The sequence below is a fragment of the Gaeumannomyces tritici genome (genome assembly GCF_000145635.1).
Source record: "Gaeumannomyces tritici R3-111a-1 unplaced genomic scaffold supercont2.3, whole genome shotgun sequence".
NCBI lineage: Eukaryota > Fungi > Ascomycota > Sordariomycetes > Magnaporthales > Magnaporthaceae > Gaeumannomyces > Gaeumannomyces tritici.
In genome coordinates, this window is record NW_008804547.1 from 2130177 (window position 1) to 2148108 (window position 17932).

The 17932-nt window shown below is 57.9% G+C and overlaps 7 protein-coding genes across 7 annotated transcripts; 2 read left to right on the plus strand and 5 right to left on the minus strand.

Annotated features, from left to right (window-relative positions):
* Positions 1-467: 467 nt before the first annotated feature.
* Positions 468-919, minus strand: GGTG_05810 (hypothetical protein; the record flags this gene model as incomplete). The annotated part of the gene is made up of 3 exons (XM_009223618.1): positions 468-564; positions 608-691; positions 906-919. The coding sequence occupies 3 exons, from the start codon at positions 917-919 to the stop codon at positions 468-470; spliced, it is 195 nt and encodes a 64-aa protein (XP_009221882.1).
* Positions 920-2199: 1280 nt separating this feature from the next.
* On the plus strand, positions 2200-3564 carry GGTG_05811 (hypothetical protein). The gene is made up of 3 exons (XM_009223619.1): positions 2200-2313; positions 2426-3225; positions 3418-3564. Exons 2-3 carry the CDS (start codon positions 2817-2819, stop codon positions 3504-3506), a joined length of 498 nt encoding a protein of 165 aa, XP_009221883.1. The 5' UTR covers positions 2200-2313; positions 2426-2816; the 3' UTR covers positions 3507-3564.
* On the minus strand, positions 3183-8609 carry GGTG_05812 (hypothetical protein). The gene is made up of 8 exons (XM_009223620.1): positions 7376-8609; positions 7256-7295; positions 6580-7182; positions 5775-6488; positions 5261-5716; positions 4588-5181; positions 4351-4500; positions 3183-4244 (listed from the first exon to the last, which is right to left on the minus strand). The coding sequence occupies exons 1-8, from the start codon at positions 8425-8427 to the stop codon at positions 3915-3917; spliced, it is 3939 nt and encodes a 1312-aa protein (XP_009221884.1). The 5' UTR covers positions 8428-8609; the 3' UTR covers positions 3183-3914.
* Positions 8610-10627: 2018 nt separating this feature from the next.
* On the minus strand, positions 10628-12276 carry GGTG_05813 (hypothetical protein). Its single transcript, XM_009223621.1, has 3 exons — positions 12155-12276; positions 11057-12059; positions 10628-10995 (listed from the first exon to the last, which is right to left on the minus strand). The coding sequence occupies exons 1-3, from the start codon at positions 12175-12177 to the stop codon at positions 10972-10974; spliced, it is 1050 nt and encodes a 349-aa protein (XP_009221885.1). The 5' UTR covers positions 12178-12276; the 3' UTR covers positions 10628-10971.
* Positions 12277-12395: 119 nt separating this feature from the next.
* On the plus strand, positions 12396-13649 carry GGTG_05814 (hypothetical protein). Its single transcript, XM_009223622.1, has 3 exons — positions 12396-12727; positions 12823-12935; positions 13037-13649. The coding sequence occupies exons 1-3, from the start codon at positions 12641-12643 to the stop codon at positions 13278-13280; spliced, it is 444 nt and encodes a 147-aa protein (XP_009221886.1). The 5' UTR covers positions 12396-12640; the 3' UTR covers positions 13281-13649.
* On the minus strand, positions 13366-14117 carry GGTG_05815 (COX17 protein). Its single transcript, XM_009223623.1, has 3 exons — positions 13992-14117; positions 13875-13936; positions 13366-13784 (listed from the first exon to the last, which is right to left on the minus strand). Exons 1-3 carry the CDS (start codon positions 14044-14046, stop codon positions 13644-13646), a joined length of 258 nt encoding a protein of 85 aa, XP_009221887.1. The 5' UTR covers positions 14047-14117; the 3' UTR covers positions 13366-13643.
* Positions 14118-14204: 87 nt separating this feature from the next.
* Positions 14205-17883, minus strand: GGTG_05816 (hypothetical protein). The gene is made up of 3 exons (XM_009223624.1): positions 16827-17883; positions 16296-16733; positions 14205-16233 (listed from the first exon to the last, which is right to left on the minus strand). Exons 1-3 carry the CDS (start codon positions 17686-17688, stop codon positions 14471-14473), a joined length of 3063 nt encoding a protein of 1020 aa, XP_009221888.1. The 5' UTR covers positions 17689-17883; the 3' UTR covers positions 14205-14470.
* Positions 17884-17932: the final 49 nt, after the last annotated feature.

Sequence of the window (17932 nt, forward strand, 5' to 3'; positions counted from 1 at the left end):
CGAACTGACTGATTCGTTGGTTGGGCTCTTTTCTGTCCCAGGCCGTGACACGTAGCTTATTTTGTTCTTGTGGGGGGAGAGAGCAGACCCCGAAGACGGCATCCATTCAGGAAGTTAGCGGGGAGGATTGACGGGGGAAAGATGAAGGCGAGAAAGGTGCATGGATGGGAGGATGTTGCTTGTCTTGCCGCCCGTCGAGAGAACAACCACCTCGTCTCCCAGAGGTTCCTCCTCCCTCACTCAGCAACCACTTCATTCCTCCATCCGAGATCAGACGTTGAATATTCAGCCGAAAAAGCTTGGCATCCATTGTGAGGCTCCAACCTCGCTCTCATGAAGTCGAGATGACGGATATTGGAACCCGAAAGGGACGGCCGCTGTACCTAGGTCTTCATCTTGGGAGACGTGACTTCCCCGCGACAAAAAAATAAAAATAAAATAAACCTTCGCCGCGTCACTGGGCTCGTTTAGACTTTCCCTTGGCCACCCTCCTCCTGCCTTTCACCCTTTCCAGCCCACCCGCGGAAGTCGGCTCGACAGGCGGTCTTGGCGCAGCACTTGTGCCTGACAGGGGGGTTAAAGTCAGGATGGACCCGCGATAACAGACCGGCAGATGGCACGAGCTGCCTTGGCCACGCTCGTGCTTTCTCGCTTCAAATATTTTGGATGGTCAAGGGCAAGCAGGCCTTCGCTGCGACGGCAAGTGGGCCGAGCATCAGACCAAACCCCTTGCCAACCGCCAAGGGGTTGGGAGAGATATGGACAGCATCTCCTTTCCATCGCCTGTCCGTTATCAACAGCCAGGGGGCGGCGGCAGAGAGGCCACGGTGGACAGTACACCCATTGGCAGGCGGTCTGTCTTGTTCAAGCCGCATGCGGACGGGACGGTCTTGGGGCACACACACCCACCCCACCACATCGTGCCATTGGCGCTATCCGTAAATAACCTCCGCGCCTACCAAGCACTGCCAAGCCGCTCTCACAGATGAGGAGGGAACGACCGACGCTCACCGCACGTCGGTTTTGTCGAGCGCTGCCCAAGTGAAAACAAAAAAAAATCGCCCACGTGGGGGATTTACCTCGAGACTAGCTTGCGTGGGAGCCCAAGACCAAGCCAAAGACGTCAATAGTCTGATAAGCCATGCACGAATATTCCATACTAGAGCCTTTCCGGCCTAGCCGCCCCGGCACCGGCTCGCCCTCACCGCCGTCGCTAAAACGAGGGCTAGGGGGCACTTGACGGAAACGGGCTTGGACCGGAATGCTAGTGGGCTCCGTGCCAAATACAAGGGGAAAAGGGTTGGAATAAAGTTCGGTATGTGCCGCCGATCCGGACAGGCTCATAGTTTTATCCATGTTCCGTATGGAAACTCTTGTTTGTGGGCGCAGGGAGATGGATGGTTGCAAAGAGGACCAGACAGGATATGCAAACACGCATGGTTTAGGCAGGCTTGCGTGGCCCAAGTAGCGTCGCACTCGGAGCACTCGGAGCACTCACTCAGGACATTGACATTCGCAGCGTGTGTGTCGGGCCAATACAAGGGCGTGGCCAGTCGGCCATGGTGGCGACGAACTGCATGTTGTTGAGCGAGGAGGGGAGGGAGGAGGAGGAGGAGGAGGAGGAGGAGGGCTGTCGGCCGTCTGGTGGGGGTGCATGCTGGCTGCTGCTTGCTGCATTGCCAGCATGGAAATCTGGTCGAGTGCGACCCCGCCTTGTTGGGGACCCCACCATGGGTGCACCTGCGGATGTGATGCGTGTGTGGGCGCGCGGGGCACTGGGCACTTACTGGCCTCTCCTTTTCTTCTTCTCTGGCTGTTGTTGTTTTGCCTTGTTTCCAGGTGGCACCAGCTGTGTGTCTGCCATGGCAAGGACAAGTCTAGAAGACAGCCGACTCTGATAAGCAAGGTTATGCTGCTACCCTGCGTCGGCAGATGGTCGGACAGCCCCCCTATCAGGTCACGCATTGTTATTGTTCTCCGTCAACAAAACCAACGTCTTGCGATTTCCCACCCCGGGTCGCCGCAGGGGACGTTCGGTTGATTCAACAAAGCCCGATCCAAGCAAAGCACGCGCCGTCCACTTTCCCTCCTCCTCTCTCTCCTTGGGTCTGGAACCCGGCCGACCCAGAAAGAAACCCCCCGTTTTCCTGCATGGGACCGTGCGAGGGGCTGTCTTGCCCATTCCTGTCTTGTCGTGCAGCATGCAGTGGCACTACCGGCCGGGCCGGACAACGACTTTTTTTTTTCTGTTGACTGCTGGCCAATGGAGCACCACGTAGCCACCGTCGCCCTTGAGCACTCATGTTCGCCCTCGTCAGCCTCCCCCCTCTTCCTCCCTCCTCCGGACTCCAGGGCCACCCCGTCCTCACCGGTCACATACGCGCGGCCCCAGAAAGGATGACAGCTGACAAGACCAGAGATTAAGTCTGGGAGAAAGAGAGAGGGAGAGCGAGAAGGAGTGGAAGAAGGCAGCATGGACTGTCGCCATCCATGACCCTCCTCTTTCTTTGCCCCTGTTGAAATCCGTCCTCCATCAAACCAGCCCAGCAGCAAACCCAGAACCCCATCATCAGTCGAGCAGCCAAGCCTGTTTTTTAATTTTTTTATTTAGCCTTTGAGCGACGGGAAAGTCTGAACCGGGTTTAGCAGAGATAAAGCTTGATCGGGCGGCACGCCCCCTGACTCGCGACTTGGCGCGAAGGGCGCGCGACTGTGGAGACCCCTCCCCTCCTCCCCCCCTCCACCATGCAGGTTGCCACCCAGGTTGCTCGCGGGAGGCGCTTCGTATAAGCCGGCCAGTGGGGAAAAAAAAAGGGATGGAATGGGATGAGAATGCATTGTTGGAAACGAAGGTCCCGTGCCAAGGGTCCAAGGTCCGGTTCTTGCCTGCTGTCTATTCTTTGTTTTCGGACTACCTGCTCAAGTGCCGATCCGGCCGAGCCAACATCACCACTACCATTATGAGCAGGCAATGCATGTATGCACATGTAAATTCCATGCAGCATACATGTTTGGTAGATATCTCGAAGCGAGGCGCGGCACTCTCGACGCAACTCGGGGTGGTCCGCCCTCCGCGGAGCCCGCCGCCTTGGCTGTCTGTCGACATCGTTCAACTTTGCATCATGGCAAGCAGCATCATCGCCTCCAACGATCGACGGGCTAGATGCAAGGTTGAGCCCGGATCGAGGTGGTCCAAAGACCAGGCACAGGCAGACTTTGATATTTGTGTGTCGGGTCATAAGCCTTCCCTATTTCTTCTTTTTGCCACGTATCTATCCAACTTGGCCCTTCCGTTGTTATTTGCTGCCCCAAATCCCAAATCGCATCTTTGTGTCACCCTCTTTTCAAACCCAACGTCCCTCACCGGCTTTATCCAAACTGCCGTGGCGCTAACACGGGCCATCCTATCCGTGGTAGTTCCTATTATACCCTCCCCTGCTCTCCCATATTACCTTTGCGGGCTTCTCGACCATTCCAAGCGCCCCATAAATCCCGTGGTCAAGTGAAAAACGCACCTGCCTGGCTATCTGGATGGTCCAACGGCATTGACGGCTTGCAGCGAAACTGAGCAGATAATCGAGATCTCGAATTGCAGGGGGCATGATTAAGGTGGGAAAAAGAGGGGCCAGAAGTCGATCATCGTCCGTTAGGCTGGCTCCGGTTGCACTGCAGGGGTCTTTGCCGTACGATCCAGTGCCGTTTCCGGACGACAAGGCCTCGCTTTCGGGTCCGCCCTCGCCTTGGCCCGCCTCAAGAAGGTCGATAATGAGCCCATGCTGCGGGGGGGCGGAAGGGCGGCAAAACAACCCGCGCGTGCTGTAAATAGATAGTCCATCGATAGTGGGAGGGTGGGCGGTCAGTCGGGTGGGCAGGCAAACAGCGCGCGATAGGTCCCGCTCGATGAATGCCCGTTATTAGCGGTAGTCCGCCCTCCGCCCCTGACTCCTGCGGCTCAGGCCGTTGACCCCGGCGATTCTCAGTAGGCGCTGGCTGGGAAAGGTGACCGGGGCCGGGAGGGGCCCGCCGGGCGCCGACGGCGACGACGAGTCCTGGCCTGCTGCTGCTGCTCCTCCTCCTCCGTCGTACCACCCGCCCCTGCTCGATGGCACCCACGACGCGTACTCCCCTGACGCTTTCCCTCTGAAGCCGAGCCAGCCGAACATGTTGCCCAGCTCGCCCATCCACCACAGCCCCAGCACGATGACGGCCACCGTGACGGGTATCGCGGCGGCCCAATAAGCCCACTTTTGCGACTCGGTCAGCCCTTTGTTTTTGTTTCGACCGCCCGCTCCACCCCCCTTTCATGCGCCACGGCCGGCCCTTCCCCGTCAAAAAAGGTCTGGGGCTTACCTGGGTCAACTCCGTGTCCCTGATGTCCGCCGTGTTAATGCCAAACACCGAGGCCACCGCCGACAGTGGTAGGAATACGACCGTCACGAGGGTGAAGACGTAAATGGCCATCTCTTGACGGTCCTTGTTGAGCTCCACCTTGTTCAGGTTCTAGTGTCATGAGGCGTTGACCATTAGCTATTCCGTCTTTCTTCTCATTTCCAGTACAGTTAACGAAAAGAGCCATGAGAATCTCACGTCTTCCTCGAGCGACTCGGCATGGATCTGGAACTCGTCCAACTCTTGGGCCTTGCGTTGCAGGATTTGGAAGCAGTCGAGCGATAATAGACCGCGGAAGCCGCCCCGCCACGTGGGGGACAGCCTCCAGTACTCGTTGACGTTCCCCTGCGCCACGTCGGCAGCCGCGGCGCCGTAGTCGCCGGTCCAGGTCTCGCCGTCCGAGGCCTCGTCCTGGTACCCGTACGCGTACATGTTTTCCCTCTCCCCCCTGCGGGCCGGGGCGGACTGGTAGTAGTTGGTGGCGTGGTTGCGATGGCTCCGCATTGCGTATCCCTCGGGCGACGCCGGCCCAGGCCCCGGATGTCGGACCCGAGATACGGGCTGATGGTTGTGGGCGAGGCGGCGCGTCGTCTCGTCGTGGTAGCCGCGCTGTCTCGATACCTTGGCCCACGTCTCCCAAGAGTCGCCGGATCTCGAGGTTCCGGGGAATAGGATGCCTGAGATAGCTATCTGCATAACTATGGTTCGCTTGATGATGAGGAGCTCTTGCTTGAGGAGGTTGATGCGGTGCTGGGTGTAGCGATCCGAGGGTTTCGTCGTGATGTCGGATTCCTGTGCCATGGAGTTTAGATGTCAGCGTTGTGGCTTCTCTAGGAACACTTCACAAGATTTCTTCAGTGGAGGCTCATACCAGCGACTGGAGATACTCCGAGTATGTCTCGCTGATGTCCATGTGATTTCCTGTGAAATCTCGGAACAGCGAGAGCCCAATCGTGGAAACGAGCTCCATGGGCCCAATCACGGCCCTGTCGAGCAAGTCCACACTCGACAGCCCATCGACAACCTCGCGCATGGCAGATCTGATCAACCCCTCGGCGAACTCAAAGTGATCACGCCACACGTAGCCGTCAGCGGAGCTGTGGATGAGCCCCATCAGGAGGTGAAGCCAGGCCTGCACAAACTGGTTCGGAACGACGACCCTGGCCCGGTCTCGATGGTGCGCATGCGCCAGCACCGTCTTGAACGACTGGATGGGCTGCGTGAGCTGCCTGAGGACCTTGCGCACCATGGGCGCATTCAGGGGCGCAGCGTCCGACTGCCGTCGTCTTCTGATCCCGGCCGCGGCCTTCATATCCGCCGAGGAGAGCTGAACAACACCTAGTTAGAGAGTAGCATGTGTTTGGGTACGTGTAGTGCGCTCTTACCTGGATCAGGGCAGAGACGGCTCCCCAATATCTCTTGACGGTCGGTGCCTCGATATCCAGCGGGAAGAAGAACTGAAACACCATGTCTGCTGCGTTGAAGATGTCGATGCGTTCTTCGTACCCGCGCTTCTTTGAGGACGCATTCCTCAGCCTCTCCATCTCGGCCCCTTGTTGCTCGAGGTACTGGAATAGGGACTCCCGGGTGTTCTCCTCGCAGTCTGTATACGCCTTCTTGTCCGTGAAGCTGGTGCCTCTGCACAGGTAGTCATCAACCTCCTTTAGCTGTTTTTCAAGCGCCTCTTTGTCGACCCAAGGCTGTGCGGTTCCCGTGGACACGAGCACAGTTTCCATCCACGTAAACACGTGGAAGCTCTGGTGCAGGTCGACTTCTGCTTTTTTGTCGTTTTTGTCCTGCTCTGGTTTGGCCTTATCTGTACTCGTTCCCTTGGGTGGTTTCAGGCCTTCGGCAGCCGACGCTGACACGGCCGAATTCTCGGCCGAGAGCGAAGGTATTGCGTCCGGGCCCTTCCCCCCGAGGACGCCACGCACAGGCGGCTGCGGAGGGTCAACGGTCTTTAGGCTGAGGGTGACGGTCGAGTTTGACCTCTTGGCTAGGTTTATGATACGTGGCCAGTCATCCTCACAGATTGGACGATCGTGGTGGCAGAATCGGAGCGCCTGTGGCCAGAAGTCGTGGAAGTAGGTCAAGAAGGACTTCAGGTAAGGGGAAGCCCGGTTGTCAGCATGAATTCTTGAAGCGTCTCCATTCGTTCCCGTCTAGGGCTCGAACCCGGGGAGCACATACAAACCAAGTTTCGCACTCGTGGACCGGGATCGCCCAGAGAACCGCCTCTCCATACGCGACGAGGATTCTGGCTAGCCCGTTGTTGGGGCCGCGGCCATTCCTAGTGGGCTCGTTGACAATAGTTATCAGTTCTCCTCGAAGCGTCGCCTCCGTCATGGAGCCACATGTGATGAGAAACGAGTTGTCAATGACGATGCACCAGAGCTGACTGATGTGGAAGCAAGATCCCGGCGCCAGGCTGCCCCCGAGTTGGCAAACAGCCTGCTGCATGTCGCGCTCCCTGTTGATGCGGCTGTACTGTGCCTGTAGGAGGGCCTGGTTTGGATACTGAGATGCCATTGTTGCGGATCCTAGGCCGGCGTATTTCTCGAGCGAGAAGTAAGGGATGCAGATCCATGTGATGGTCCGTCGCCTTGAGCTCTGCCCCTTGGCGCTGTCCTCTGATGGGAGCGGCAGCTGGAAGTATCTGGGCTCCATGAACCGAACGTTGGAGCCTTTGTTAGTCTGCTTTGTTTTGATATAGTTTCTTTTGACTTCTGTGAGGAGCTTGACAAGAACGGTGCGGTCCCCATCGGGCAGATCTGGGATTGCTGTAACCGCGTTCTATGAGGGCTGCTGTTAGAAACACACGGATGGACAGCGAGAATGGCAAAAGAATGGCGGTGCATCATCATACCGAAAGCTCTTGAAAGTCCATCATATTCTGTCTCACATGCCTGCTTGGAGTTAGATATCATGCAGTGATCAAAACGGGTAACCCCGGTCGTATGGGGAAGACGCCAAGAAGAAGACTAACAGCCACCTAAAAAGAGCCTGCCTATGCCTCGTGCTCTTGGAGTCGTGCATAACCGTGAGCTTCACGGCGTGGGCGCCATCCGATAGCGCGTCGCCCGTGTACCGGCTCTCGTACACGTTCAAGATCCCGGCGCCGGCCTTCTGGTGGTCGGAAATGACCCCGTCGATGACCTGGCCGGGCGGCGCGGGCCGGGCGGGGGACTGCTCCCGGTCAGAGCCGACGGCGCTATCATCGCTCAGGACGCGGGAGCGCGACGACGAGCGCGAGGGGGTGAACTCGAAGGCCTTGGTGGTGCCCAGGAAGCCCTCGTAGTCGTCGAAGGCGTCGCTGTCGCTGTCGGCGACGCCGCCGCCGGGCCCGTCGTAGAAGCGCGAGTGCCGGAGACGCCGGCTGGGGCGGTGGTGCGGGAACTGCACCTCCGAGTAACGCTCGTAGTCGTCGTCACCGCCGCTCAGCAGGCTAGCGCTGCGCGCGCGCGCCGGCCTCTCCTCGTACGCGAGGGGCTCCGAGTAGAGGTCCTCCTCGTCGGGCGCGCTCCTAGTGTGCTCCCGGACCACCGGGGGCGGGGCGGCCGCGAACGGGCTCCGGGGGACGGCGGTGGCCGAGCGGCGCTGCTGGTCCTGCGACGGGCGTCGCTGCGCCTCGCGCCTCGACTCGTGCAGGTACTCGCGGCTCGCGCGCCTCAGGGGCGGCGGCGGCGGCGGCGGCGGCGGAGGGCGGGTGTCGGCCGACGAGTAGTACTCGCCCGGCTCGCGCGGCCAGCCCAGGCTGGGGTTCGGAATCGGGTAGTAGCCATAGACGGGCGCAGACGGCAGCGGTGGCGGGAGCGCAGCGCCGTACTCTCGGCCGCCGGGGGCGCTGGAATAGTACGGGCTGGGCTGGACGTAGCTGTAGACCAGGCGGTGATGGGCCGGCGCCGACTGCTCGCCAAGCCCGGACTCCTGCTCCCTCTGGAGGGTCGGGGGTCTCCGATTGCGCAGGTAGCGGTAGCCTTCAGGGACAGGAAGTGACCCTGTCCGCTTGACAGGCTGCGGCTGGTCTTCGTCCGACATGTTCTGCGTTTCCACCAACGGTCTAGCGCTTGAAGTAAAGCCTAACCGACAGCTCCTGCCTAGGCGACGCTCGTCTTTTGAGCATGTTGGCGAGGGATAGCCTGACCAGACGGGACCGCAGGGAAGGCGTTCAATCAATTGCCTGCCATCCTCGCTGCCTGGTGGAGATGCTCAATTTGATCATATGAGAGGCGCCAGCTGCATGCTAGGATTAATTCTGCACTTGCCGGGGTATGAGTGAGACAGCCTCCAGCTGATATCCACAATCAAAGCCAAGGCTAGGTTGTCATACCTGCCCATTTAGTAGAAGCATTCTCAGCGTAAAAAATGAAGGGAAGGCTGCAGAATGGGAACATCAAAGCCAAAATCTATCCACAACAAACTCCCAAGTGCTTGATACGCAGTAGTAGCGTTGATTCCTTTCCACCAAGGCCCCTTGCCATATTCTGACCGCGATCCCCTGCTAGCGTTGTGTGTCTACCCCGGCTTACAACATCAGCATCCACCTAACCATATGAGCCATGCCTCTTGATTCCCAGTAGGAGCCGTGGCGAGCCTCCACCTCTCCATACACGATCGATTAGCCGGTGAAGACAAACTTGGGGCGCACTTCCTCCAAGGCGTTTCGATAAACACTGATTCTTGGGCCATAACGACCACTGAAGAGCCTGCCTTCTGTGACCACGAATAGGCCGCCGACGTGCCTGAAGTCGTACAAGGACAGGATGCCGAGGACCGGCTTCCTGGGGTCGACCCTTCGTGAGTATCAACACGCGTAGCTAGACCTGGCCCGCGCTTTGGAGGATGTCCATGTCCCACAGCGCCTAGCCATGGTCCCGCATGGCGAAGTGATTCCCGCCCCCAGGAATGCCTCCTACGACCATGCCTCGTAGGCCGTTCCATGCAAAATTGGGTAGGCTTGTTGCATCTCGGAATCGGGCACATCGTTATACAGGTCTCTGCGCGTGTTGGTATAGAAGGGGAGAAGGCTGTTCGTCCGGAGTTGGTTTCGCTGGCACGTTCGTTTGAAGGTGTTCGAGACGAACTGGTTGCGGCGCTCTCGAAGCTGTTTCTCGAATGCCTCCAGATACTCTAGGCCGAGGGCACTCAGGGTAGTCGAGTATCCAACCCGCTTCGCGATCGAAAGCACCAGGAACTAAACCTCACCTGGGTAAGTGAATTCCTCTGGGGGGGGGGGGGGGGGGCTTTGTGTCATATGCTTGTTTGGGGCCGCGAGCGTGTTGAAGAAGTCTGTCTTCGTCTGTCCCAACGAAGCATATATAAATAAAAGCAAAAAAAAAAGGCAAAAAGCTCACTCGGCCGTTGTGAAACAGCGTCGTTACGAAAACCCGCACTCGCTGGTTTTGCTTGCTCTAAAATCGCCGTCACTAGACGGTTCGAATCAGCGAGCTTGGGGTTTCCTGGCCCTCACCCGTGGAAGACGGTTGTAGCTTTGCGCCACGGTTTTTACCCGTTCGACCACCCGGTTTGCTGCTGTGAGCTGTTGGAAACCAGACTACCAGTCGTGCATATAAGGAGCAGTGCCCGTGCAGTAGATGATTGAGCATCCTCTCATAGCGCCTCTACACCAAAGCGCTGGACGCGGTCTACTTCGGCAACCTGCCAGGGGCGCAAGTGACTAAAGACATACGAAAGTTCAAGCCCAGCCGTGCGAAACCCGATGGTTTCGCAATGTAGTTGGTAGGGTGGACCGACTTGGCTACGCTTTCTTTCGCCAATCGGCGCCTCTGTTTTGCAACATTCACGATGATGAAAATTTCCCTATCATATGTGTATCATATGTGTCGAAACTCGCCCCGCGTTGCAGAATTGGATAGGCTTCGCAGGGCCTTCTTCCGCTACTAACAAGCTCGAAGACAGTGCGGGCGCAAGATTCGTCTAGATATGGCGGAGATTGGCTACTGCGAGTCCAGGAGAGACACCAGAAGACGAGACCACCCTTCTGCTAGCCGAAGGGCGCCTCATACAGAAGAAGGGTAGCACTAAGCCCACAGAACAATGGTGACGTGTTCGCGTGAGTCGCAAAGGAGCGGTAGAAGTGATCGGAGAGCGATTTGATGGCATTGTAAAGAGCCTTGGATGTCAACGACAATGATCTGATGTGCATTGGCGCGTCTAGCTCCTCGAGGATGAGGAGAAAGAGTGCATAATTTAAATGCTCCAGGGGCCTCACGGTCGGGGACGTTGCTGTTGGGGGGATAGGAGAGGGGTGCAGGAAGGGAGTTGAAGAGGCGAATGCAGAATTAAAATGACAATGAGGCTCTATTTGAAGGTTTCAATACTCATCCCCATGCAGGGAACAGGACCAAGGATGGGGGAGCCCGCTGTAATTGCTTCCTTGGCCACAGGTTGGCATTTCGGGATATGAACAAGCACTTATGATCACAAATGGAGTTTGGAAGACAATATTGTGCGTGCCCTGTAAAACTGGCGCCGGCTTGATAAAGGGGCAAACCCCCGGGTATCTATGAATGTACATGGTAGCCGATCGCGGATCTCCTCGCTTGGACCGAGGCGTGTCACTCATGAGGATTTTATCATGAAGATCTAGACAGGTTAGCATCCTCGCCACATGGCATCGGAAAGAGCGTGGAATGTGAGCCTTTACCTGATTAAGGGCTTGCGGATCGTTGAGCGCCATCCTCTTTTGAGCAATGAATCGCCTCCTGGACAAGAATCGGGCAGACACCTGGGACACCGGCGTCGAGGTGCCGCTGCCGGTTGGCGTTGATGCACCGGTGGGCGGAGCTGCCGTGGACTCGCGAGAGGGTTCCTCGTCAACATTCGCTTCCCTATCTCTCTTTTCCTTCTTCTCCTTCGTTTTGTCCTTCCGCTTGTCGCTTTTGTCGTCCGCAGAGTCCTTTTCGGCGGCCGCGGCTCCCTCCTCCTTAAGCTTCCGTTTCTCTTTCTTTTCCTTCTTCTCCTTTTTACTCCTGGACTTTGACTCGGTGCTAGAAGCATCGTTCTCGGTCTCAGGGGTTCTGTTGTCGTCTCCGCCTGTCTCCGAGGCCTCCTTCCGGCGCTTCTTTCTATCACTTCGCCGCTCCTCTTTTGACCGGGCGTCAACTTCTGCGTCATCTGCCTTTCGCTTTTTGGACTTCTTCTCCTTCTTGACTTTCGCCTCGACCACGCCCTCGGCGCTGCTGGCTGCAGCTAAGTCCTCGCTCTTCTTGCTAGCGCCATCCTTATTGGCAATTTCTGTTGACTCCTCCATCTTGTCTCCGACAAGGAACCCCCCTCGAACGAACCGGACGGTTCCGAATTTGCGCTCGATGTAGACACTCCGCATGTGATCCTCTTTGGCCTTCTTGTCTTGCTCGATGGCGGCCTCGGACTTGCCGTTCAGGCGCGCCAACATCTCCTTAAAGGCGTTGAGACCCGTACACTCGTCCCCGCGGTTGATCTTGGCACCGAGGCCGAGGTTGTCATCCTTGAGCGCGACGCGGATGTGCGATGCGCTCGCAGCGGTATGGAAAGCCGCGTGCGCCGAGTCCTGCGGGCCGAGGAACTGCCCCGGCTGCCATCCCTGGGACCGCAGCATGCGATGGCCGAACGAATCCGTGTTACGGCTCCATTTCGTGTTGTTCGGGTCGTTGCCCAGCTTGCGCTTGCTGGAATGATTCGCCGGGGTCAGCGCATTTGCGCCTGAGCCACAGCGCAAAGCTGGCAGAGGTTCGGCGGGTTTCCTAGGCTTGCAATAACTCACTTTTTTGGGCCTGCAAGACCCATCTTTACTTCGGCGGACGGGCGAGGGCGTAATGAGATCGCGACTGGCCGAGGTTTGACGACGGGCGGTGTTGACCCTCGCTGCGGTTTCTGCCTTTTTCCTGCCGCCCAGCCCAAAAATTTTGCGTGGGGCAGCGATCCCTGAGCTGCCTTATCTTATCACAGCATGGACACCCATCTGGAGGAATCCACTTCTTCCTCCCAGATGTTCCCGCAAACCTCGTATCATCGCGCTTGCCTTTTTGGGCTGTAACAGAACGGCGCTGGTGCCTGCCTGCTGGGCAGAATAGGAAGAAAACATTTCGCACAATGGAAAAGAACCCGGGATAGAGAGTAGGCCTGACCTCACAGATGGGGAATGCACACCATCTCAGTCGGTGATTTCACACCCCATCTATTCACCCGCATCTGTGTCTTCGGGAGCACAATTGGATCCAGCTCTCCTTGCGGCTGAGATCTCGACAGAATGCCTCCCAAAAGAAAAGCAGCGCCGGCTTTGGAACATAGGAGTAGGGCTGCTCCGCAGTCCTCTCTAAAGAAGATAGCCGCCGAGGTTTGTTTTGCTATACTCCCTGCCCGTTGACCGCTTGTTATGGCCAGCGCGTGTCTTGAACGAAACAAACACCGTATTCACGATGATTGCTGCAGTACAGAAAGCAGCTGAACTCCAGGTTGGCCCAGATCAAGAGCCAGTACCTAGTGCGTGCCAATGAGGTCAAGCAGCGGGCCAAGGACAAGATACAGGAGAAGAAGACAAGGATGTGAGTGCAATGAACCACGAGCAAGCAGCAAGCACTGCGCGTGTGCCCCTACATCCCTGTGCAAATGCTAAGATCGGGGTTACCGCACCCCCCACGCTCAGCTTTGCCCAGCAGACTCGCGAGCGCCGCCAGGTCTCCGTCAAGCTACTGAAGCTGCTGAATGCGCGCGACGCAAAGCTTCAGGCCATTGCTAGCAAGTTAGAAGAGACGAAGCACGACCACGACACCTTCGCCGCATGCCTATCGGTCGTCTACAAGACTTTGAGTGACAAAGCGAGCAATTTATCTGACATCACCCCGACCCCGAGACACACGGCCAACTCGAAAGACAGGGCGAGGAGGTGAGCATGGAGTTCGTGGGGCACAGGCCATGCAACTGTGCCAGCCATCCTCGACTTGACCAACTGTATTCTGCGCGGAGCTTCCTTTATGGCCACGATCCGGGGAATGGAGCACTGTCGAATGATGCTCCCCCCTTCGCTGAGGAGGCTTGCTGGGCTTGTAAATCATGGCTGAGGGATGAGTTCTGTGTCTTGTTATTTGAACAGAGCCAAACGCCGGTCTATCCTGTTTTTCCAGCGGACACGAGTCCGTATCGTATGTACAATGGCGCTATAATCCAGCCCTAGATCACGGCGCCACGGGTAGTAAATCGTACAGAGCTGGCACTGCCACTTGATAACGGTGCTATGGTCGCTGTGTGACTTGTCAGACCTTGAAGCCGAAGCCTTCCATGCAGCTCCGGTACTGCTGAATGGTCGTCGTGCAATCCTCCTCCGGATCCTTGGCGCTTGAGAAGAGCATGCACTCGTCGCGCTTTGCTTTTTCGTCTTTGCAGACGCAACACGGCTGATTGGGAGGATTTCATAAATTGTAAGCGACCAGGTGTGGAAAAAAAAGGGGGGGGGGAAGAACAAGTCTGCGGTCGTCTAAACTCACCCTGGGCTTCTCGGCCGCGTCGGACGTCGAGGTTTGCGCCGGAGCCGCGGAGGCGAGAGCAGCTGGAGAAGGTCAGAATCTTGATGCCCACCCGGTGCCATCTGGGGTTCGACCTACGCATCCTTGTTGCTTGCGACGCCATCGTGTCTGGTTGGGAGGTTGTTTGTCCCATGGCGGAGGGGAGACGAGCACGCGATTTTAAGCCGCTGCAGATTTCCAGGCGAAATGTCAGCCGAATTTCGGGATGATGTAAAGCCAACACTCACGGAATTTTTTAGCGGGGATGCTCGACCCACAGGACTTGAGGCCCCTAACATGATGTAATGTCACGTGGAACCCTGAGGACGACCACAAGCTTGGCCAGGGGGTTGGAATGAGGCAGCGACCTGGACTGCAACTATACAATATGAAAGGGACCGGCGTAGGGGATCGTAGTGTGAGCTAACCTCATAGGATGACAAGCGGATACACTTAGACATGCTTCAATTTGGGTCAACAACAGCCACACCACAGTGATCCTTAACCTTCTTGCCGCCATTTCGCCAAGGATAAATAAAAGTCAACAAAAGCCCGAAAGTCCCTGCATGGCACCCAGACTAGCCTATCATATCCCCAATCATAAACGCCCGGAACTTGTCCATCGCCTCCCTGAGCCGGATCAGCACCCCAGCCGCCAGCATCTTGACCTCGTCCTCCTCGCCTCCCGCGCCGTCCCCGCCCCGCGTCCCCTCGAAGACGAGAGAGACCCACTCCTGGGTCTCGACGACCTCGCGGCCGAGGTCCCGGCACACGTCCCTCATGCGCGCCTCGCCGCCGCCGCCGCCGCCGCCGCCGTTGACGTCGAGAAGGGCCAGGAGCGCAAACAGCGCGGCGCGCGCCACGCCGAGCTCGCCCGCGCAGCGCGCCCGCACCCCGAGGACCAGGCGCCAGAGCTCCGCCGTCATGTCGGGCAGCGACAGCGTCGACGGCCCCGCCGCGTGCACCAGCAGGCCCAGCGTGCGGAGGAGGTGCGCGAGGAGCTCCGGCTGCGCCACGACGCCGCCGCGGCCCCCGGCCGCCGCCGGCGAGGCCCGGAGCGCCGTCTGGAGCCGCGCCGTGAGGGGGAAGAAGACGGCGGTGCAGAGCAGCTGCGCGGTCGTGTTGGGGATGGCGCGGAGGCGGGCCTTTTTCCCCGACGATGTTGACGAGAACCCCTGCTTCTCCTGCAGGCGCGAGGTGAAGGAAGACAGCTTCAGGGCGTCGGGCCCGGTCGCCGCGTCTGCTGCGCTGGCCGCCATGGGCGCCATGAAAGACTGTGTTATCGACCGCGCGATGTTCTCGATGGCGTTGGGGGCGAGGGCTTGGAGCCGCCCTGACGACTGGCCGTCTCCGGAAGGGCTTGCCCGCTCCAGGTATAGGCGTTCCATGCTCTCGGGCAGCCGCTTGGACGGGAAGGCGGCGGAATCGGCATACTCTGACTTTTCATGGCCCGCAAGCTCCCTCGATCCCAGCCCGAGAACCGTCAAGACGGACGCGCGCTGGGAGAGCGAGTAGTCACCGTCGAAGAATGTGCGCGCGAACCAGGGGCCCATCTTCTGCGGCTGGGCGACAAAGACGGCAACCATACCCTGGATGCGCAGGTCGTCGAAATCGTCCATGTCGTACTTGTCCTGGACACCCACTAGGAGTGTGGCAAGCTCCTCGGCGTGCTCCTGTACCTCTGTGCCATAGCTTGCTTTCCGTCGGATAAGGACAGGAGCAGTGGTGAGCGCCAGTCGCTGTCGGTCATAGTTCTCCGAGTCTCTCAGATACGTAATAAGGTCCCTGATGTACACCGGAGCCCGGGGCTTGTCTCTGCTGACGAGCTCGGCGTCGTCCTCGGAATCTTCTGGATCAGAATCCGGCTTGGCGTACGGGGCGAGGCCATCCTCCTCTTCGTCGCTGTCTACGACCTCCATGATGACTGGTTTCTTGGCCTGTTGCGATGTCGCGGGCCGCGGGTGCTTTGTGGTTGCTGGTGGCTTTTGCGGTAATTTGGCTGCCTTCTTGGTGAGACCTGGGCGCCCATGTGTCTCGAACCTCTTTCGTAGCGAATCCACTGGCCCAATACTATCAGATACCTCTACCAAGGCCTTGTACCATTTTGCATCATCGCTCTTGGTCTCGTTCATGTCGAAATCGAGACCCTTGCCGCCTGTCTTGGCTAGGCACGAAATGGCCTCGCCAACGATCATCCCAAGAATTCGAGCTCGTGTTTGGGGAGCGCCTAGCCTGTTGGAGATGGCATTCATGTATGCGCTGGATCTGGCAAGCAAAGACAGCTTTATCGGGCTTGTCCTGTGCAGATACCCGGCGCCGAGAAGGAGGACCTGGGTGTGCGCTATGGTGGGTGGAACTAATTAGCAGGGCCACGAGAAGATAAGGACCTTTACCCTGTCTTACCCTCTTGCTGCAAGAGCGGAGCGTGGCGGACGTATAGCTGGTCACCGAACTGTTCCAGGCTTTTCTCCACAACCGTCGTCAAGCCATCCTGTTTCTGCGCAACAACAGCGATGACAGCACGGCGTATACCGACGGATTCTCCCGGCGCGGCGCCCGAAGAGTCTGTCAACCAGGATACAAGCATGTTTACTCTGGAATCGACTTGAAGCACCGCCGAGTCCAGCAGACCAGCAACTGCGGCTACAGTCGAGGACTCGGGTATGGAGGACAGGTCTGCTGCTCCATCGAAGCAAGTGCGCGACGTGAGTCTAAGCAAGGAGTAAAGGAGTCGCTTCTGCTCGAAAAGAGAGAGGCCTCTGAATATACGATCGAAGGCAGCCTTGCCGTCGTCAGACTCCTTGACAAGCAGCGCCTCTACCAATGCCTGAACCATCAAGTCTTGTGGCGGTCAGTATACCCCAGGATAACTGTGTGCGAGAATGCGGTGGACTTTTATCCGACGGCCTTAGTGCCTAGACAGACTAGACTTACCACAATGTCCAAGCCGGAAACTCTTGACGAGCAACTCAGATATCAGCTTGCCCTGTGACTCGGACGGGTCTATTCGGGCCCAGTGGATGATGTTCTGCAACAGCCATAGGCTGTAGCCTTTGCTTTCGGTCGCCCAAAAGTCGGTGTCGGTGATGTCCTCCTTCCTTATTGTCCTCTCCACCTCTGCCGCAACAGAAACGACTCTGCCGCCGCCGAGGACGTTGACTAGTTCCTGCGCAAGTGGCCGCGCCACGGCGCTCGAACCTTCAAGCCCCCCTGTGGTGTTTTGCCAGATGTGGAGGATTGTTTCCGGCCCAGCGAGCAGCGAGCAAAGCAAGTCCAGCAACAGCTCTAGGGTCAGGCTCGTATGGGATCTTCGACTGTTGTCCGCGGACGCCTCAAGCTCTCCCATCAGGCCCCTGAGGTGGGTTAGGATGGCATTGACTCCTGACACGTTCCGTAAACATGTTAGGAGAAAATGGTACGGCGTGGACGGGCTACTCGGACTTCCTTCTCCTTCAGCTAAAGAATTTTCGGCTTCATCTTTGAGCAGACGCCAGTAGTTCGGAACAATTTCCGTTACCAGGGCTTGGATTATCTGGGAGTTCAAGGGGTTTGGAGAGTGTATGCTCTTGACCTTGGCGTCGCTCGGACTCCTACTGATCAGGTATTCGAGGACAGACGCAAGGGTTTCATAGCTGGGCTCGCTCTTGAGGGCCTCGAGGGCGTCGACATAGCAGGAAAGGCGCTCAGCTTTCTCTAGCTTGGTCTTCACAAGGGGAGTGTCGACTTGATCCAACACTAGCTTCTCCTGCCTTTTGGTTGTGTACACCTGGCTCACAGGCGTGAAAAGCTCGTCCATCTTCTCGCCAAGGACTTCAGCATTGTTCGAAGACTCTCGTGGTAGAGGCGAAGAAGAGAAACGCCGCCTTCCTCGTCGCCGCTGTGAGTGAATGTGATGAATGCGCTGTATGCTAGGTCGGGTTCAATTGCGCGATGCTTGCTAGCCTAGCAGTTGGCCTTCTTGGGTAGCACACGGGAACTGAGCAGTTGGTTGATGAACCCCAACGTCAGGCTAGCCGTGCCCCCGTTTGCGTGCAGCAGCA

What these genes read in the sequence shown, in the direction of transcription:
- GGTG_05811 (XM_009223619.1), top strand. Translation starts at nt 2,817, where the DNA reads ATGGAATGGGATGAGAATGCATTGTTGGAAACGAAGGTCCCGTGCCAA. An exon ending in ACAGGCAGACTTTGATATTT is followed by an intron (nt 3,226 to 3,417) that starts GTGTGTCGGGTC and finishes TATCCGTGGTAG; the next exon opens with TTCCTATTATACCCTCCCCT.
- GGTG_05812 (XM_009223620.1), bottom strand. Translation starts at nt 8,427, where the DNA reads ATGTCGGACGAAGACCAGCCGCAGCCTGTCAAGCGGACAGGGTCACTT. An exon ending in TGGACTTTCAAGAGCTTTCG is followed by an intron (nt 7,183 to 7,255) that starts GTATGATGATGC and finishes CAGCCCTCATAG; the next exon opens with AACGCGGTTACAGCAATCCC. An exon ending in CCGAGTCGCTCGAGGAAGAC is followed by an intron (nt 4,501 to 4,587) that starts GTGAGATTCTCA and finishes TCATGACACTAG; the next exon opens with AACCTGAACAAGGTGGAGCT.
- GGTG_05813 (XM_009223621.1), bottom strand. Translation starts at nt 12,177, where the DNA reads ATGGGTCTTGCAGGCCCAAAAAA. An exon ending in GGTCTTGCAGGCCCAAAAAA is followed by an intron (nt 12,060 to 12,154) that starts GTGAGTTATTGC and finishes GAATCATTCCAG; the next exon opens with CAAGCGCAAGCTGGGCAACG. An exon ending in ATCCGCAAGCCCTTAATCAG is followed by an intron (nt 10,996 to 11,056) that starts GTAAAGGCTCAC and finishes TAACCTGTCTAG; the next exon opens with ATCTTCATGATAAAATCCTC.
- GGTG_05814 (XM_009223622.1), top strand. Translation starts at nt 12,641, where the DNA reads ATGCCTCCCAAAAGAAAAGCAGCGCCGGCTTTGGAACATAGGAGTAGG. An exon ending in TAAAGAAGATAGCCGCCGAG is followed by an intron (nt 12,728 to 12,822) that starts GTTTGTTTTGCT and finishes TGATTGCTGCAG; the next exon opens with TACAGAAAGCAGCTGAACTC. An exon ending in CAGGAGAAGAAGACAAGGAT is followed by an intron (nt 12,936 to 13,036) that starts GTGAGTGCAATG and finishes CCCCACGCTCAG; the next exon opens with CTTTGCCCAGCAGACTCGCG.
- GGTG_05815 (XM_009223623.1), bottom strand. Translation starts at nt 14,046, where the DNA reads ATGGGACAAACAACCTCCCAACCAGACACGATGGCGTCGCAAGCAACA. An exon ending in GTCGCAAGCAACAAGGATGC is followed by an intron (nt 13,937 to 13,991) that starts GTAGGTCGAACC and finishes GACCTTCTCCAG; the next exon opens with CTGCTCTCGCCTCCGCGGCT. An exon ending in ACGCGGCCGAGAAGCCCAGG is followed by an intron (nt 13,785 to 13,874) that starts GTGAGTTTAGAC and finishes CCTCCCAATCAG; the next exon opens with CCGTGTTGCGTCTGCAAAGA.
- GGTG_05816 (XM_009223624.1), bottom strand. Translation starts at nt 17,688, where the DNA reads ATGGACGAGCTTTTCACGCCTGTGAGCCAGGTGTACACAACCAAAAGG. An exon ending in TTTCCGGCTTGGACATTGTG is followed by an intron (nt 16,734 to 16,826) that starts GTAAGTCTAGTC and finishes GACCGCCACAAG; the next exon opens with ACTTGATGGTTCAGGCATTG. An exon ending in TCCGCTCTTGCAGCAAGAGG is followed by an intron (nt 16,234 to 16,295) that starts GTAAGACAGGGT and finishes CACCCACCATAG; the next exon opens with CGCACACCCAGGTCCTCCTT.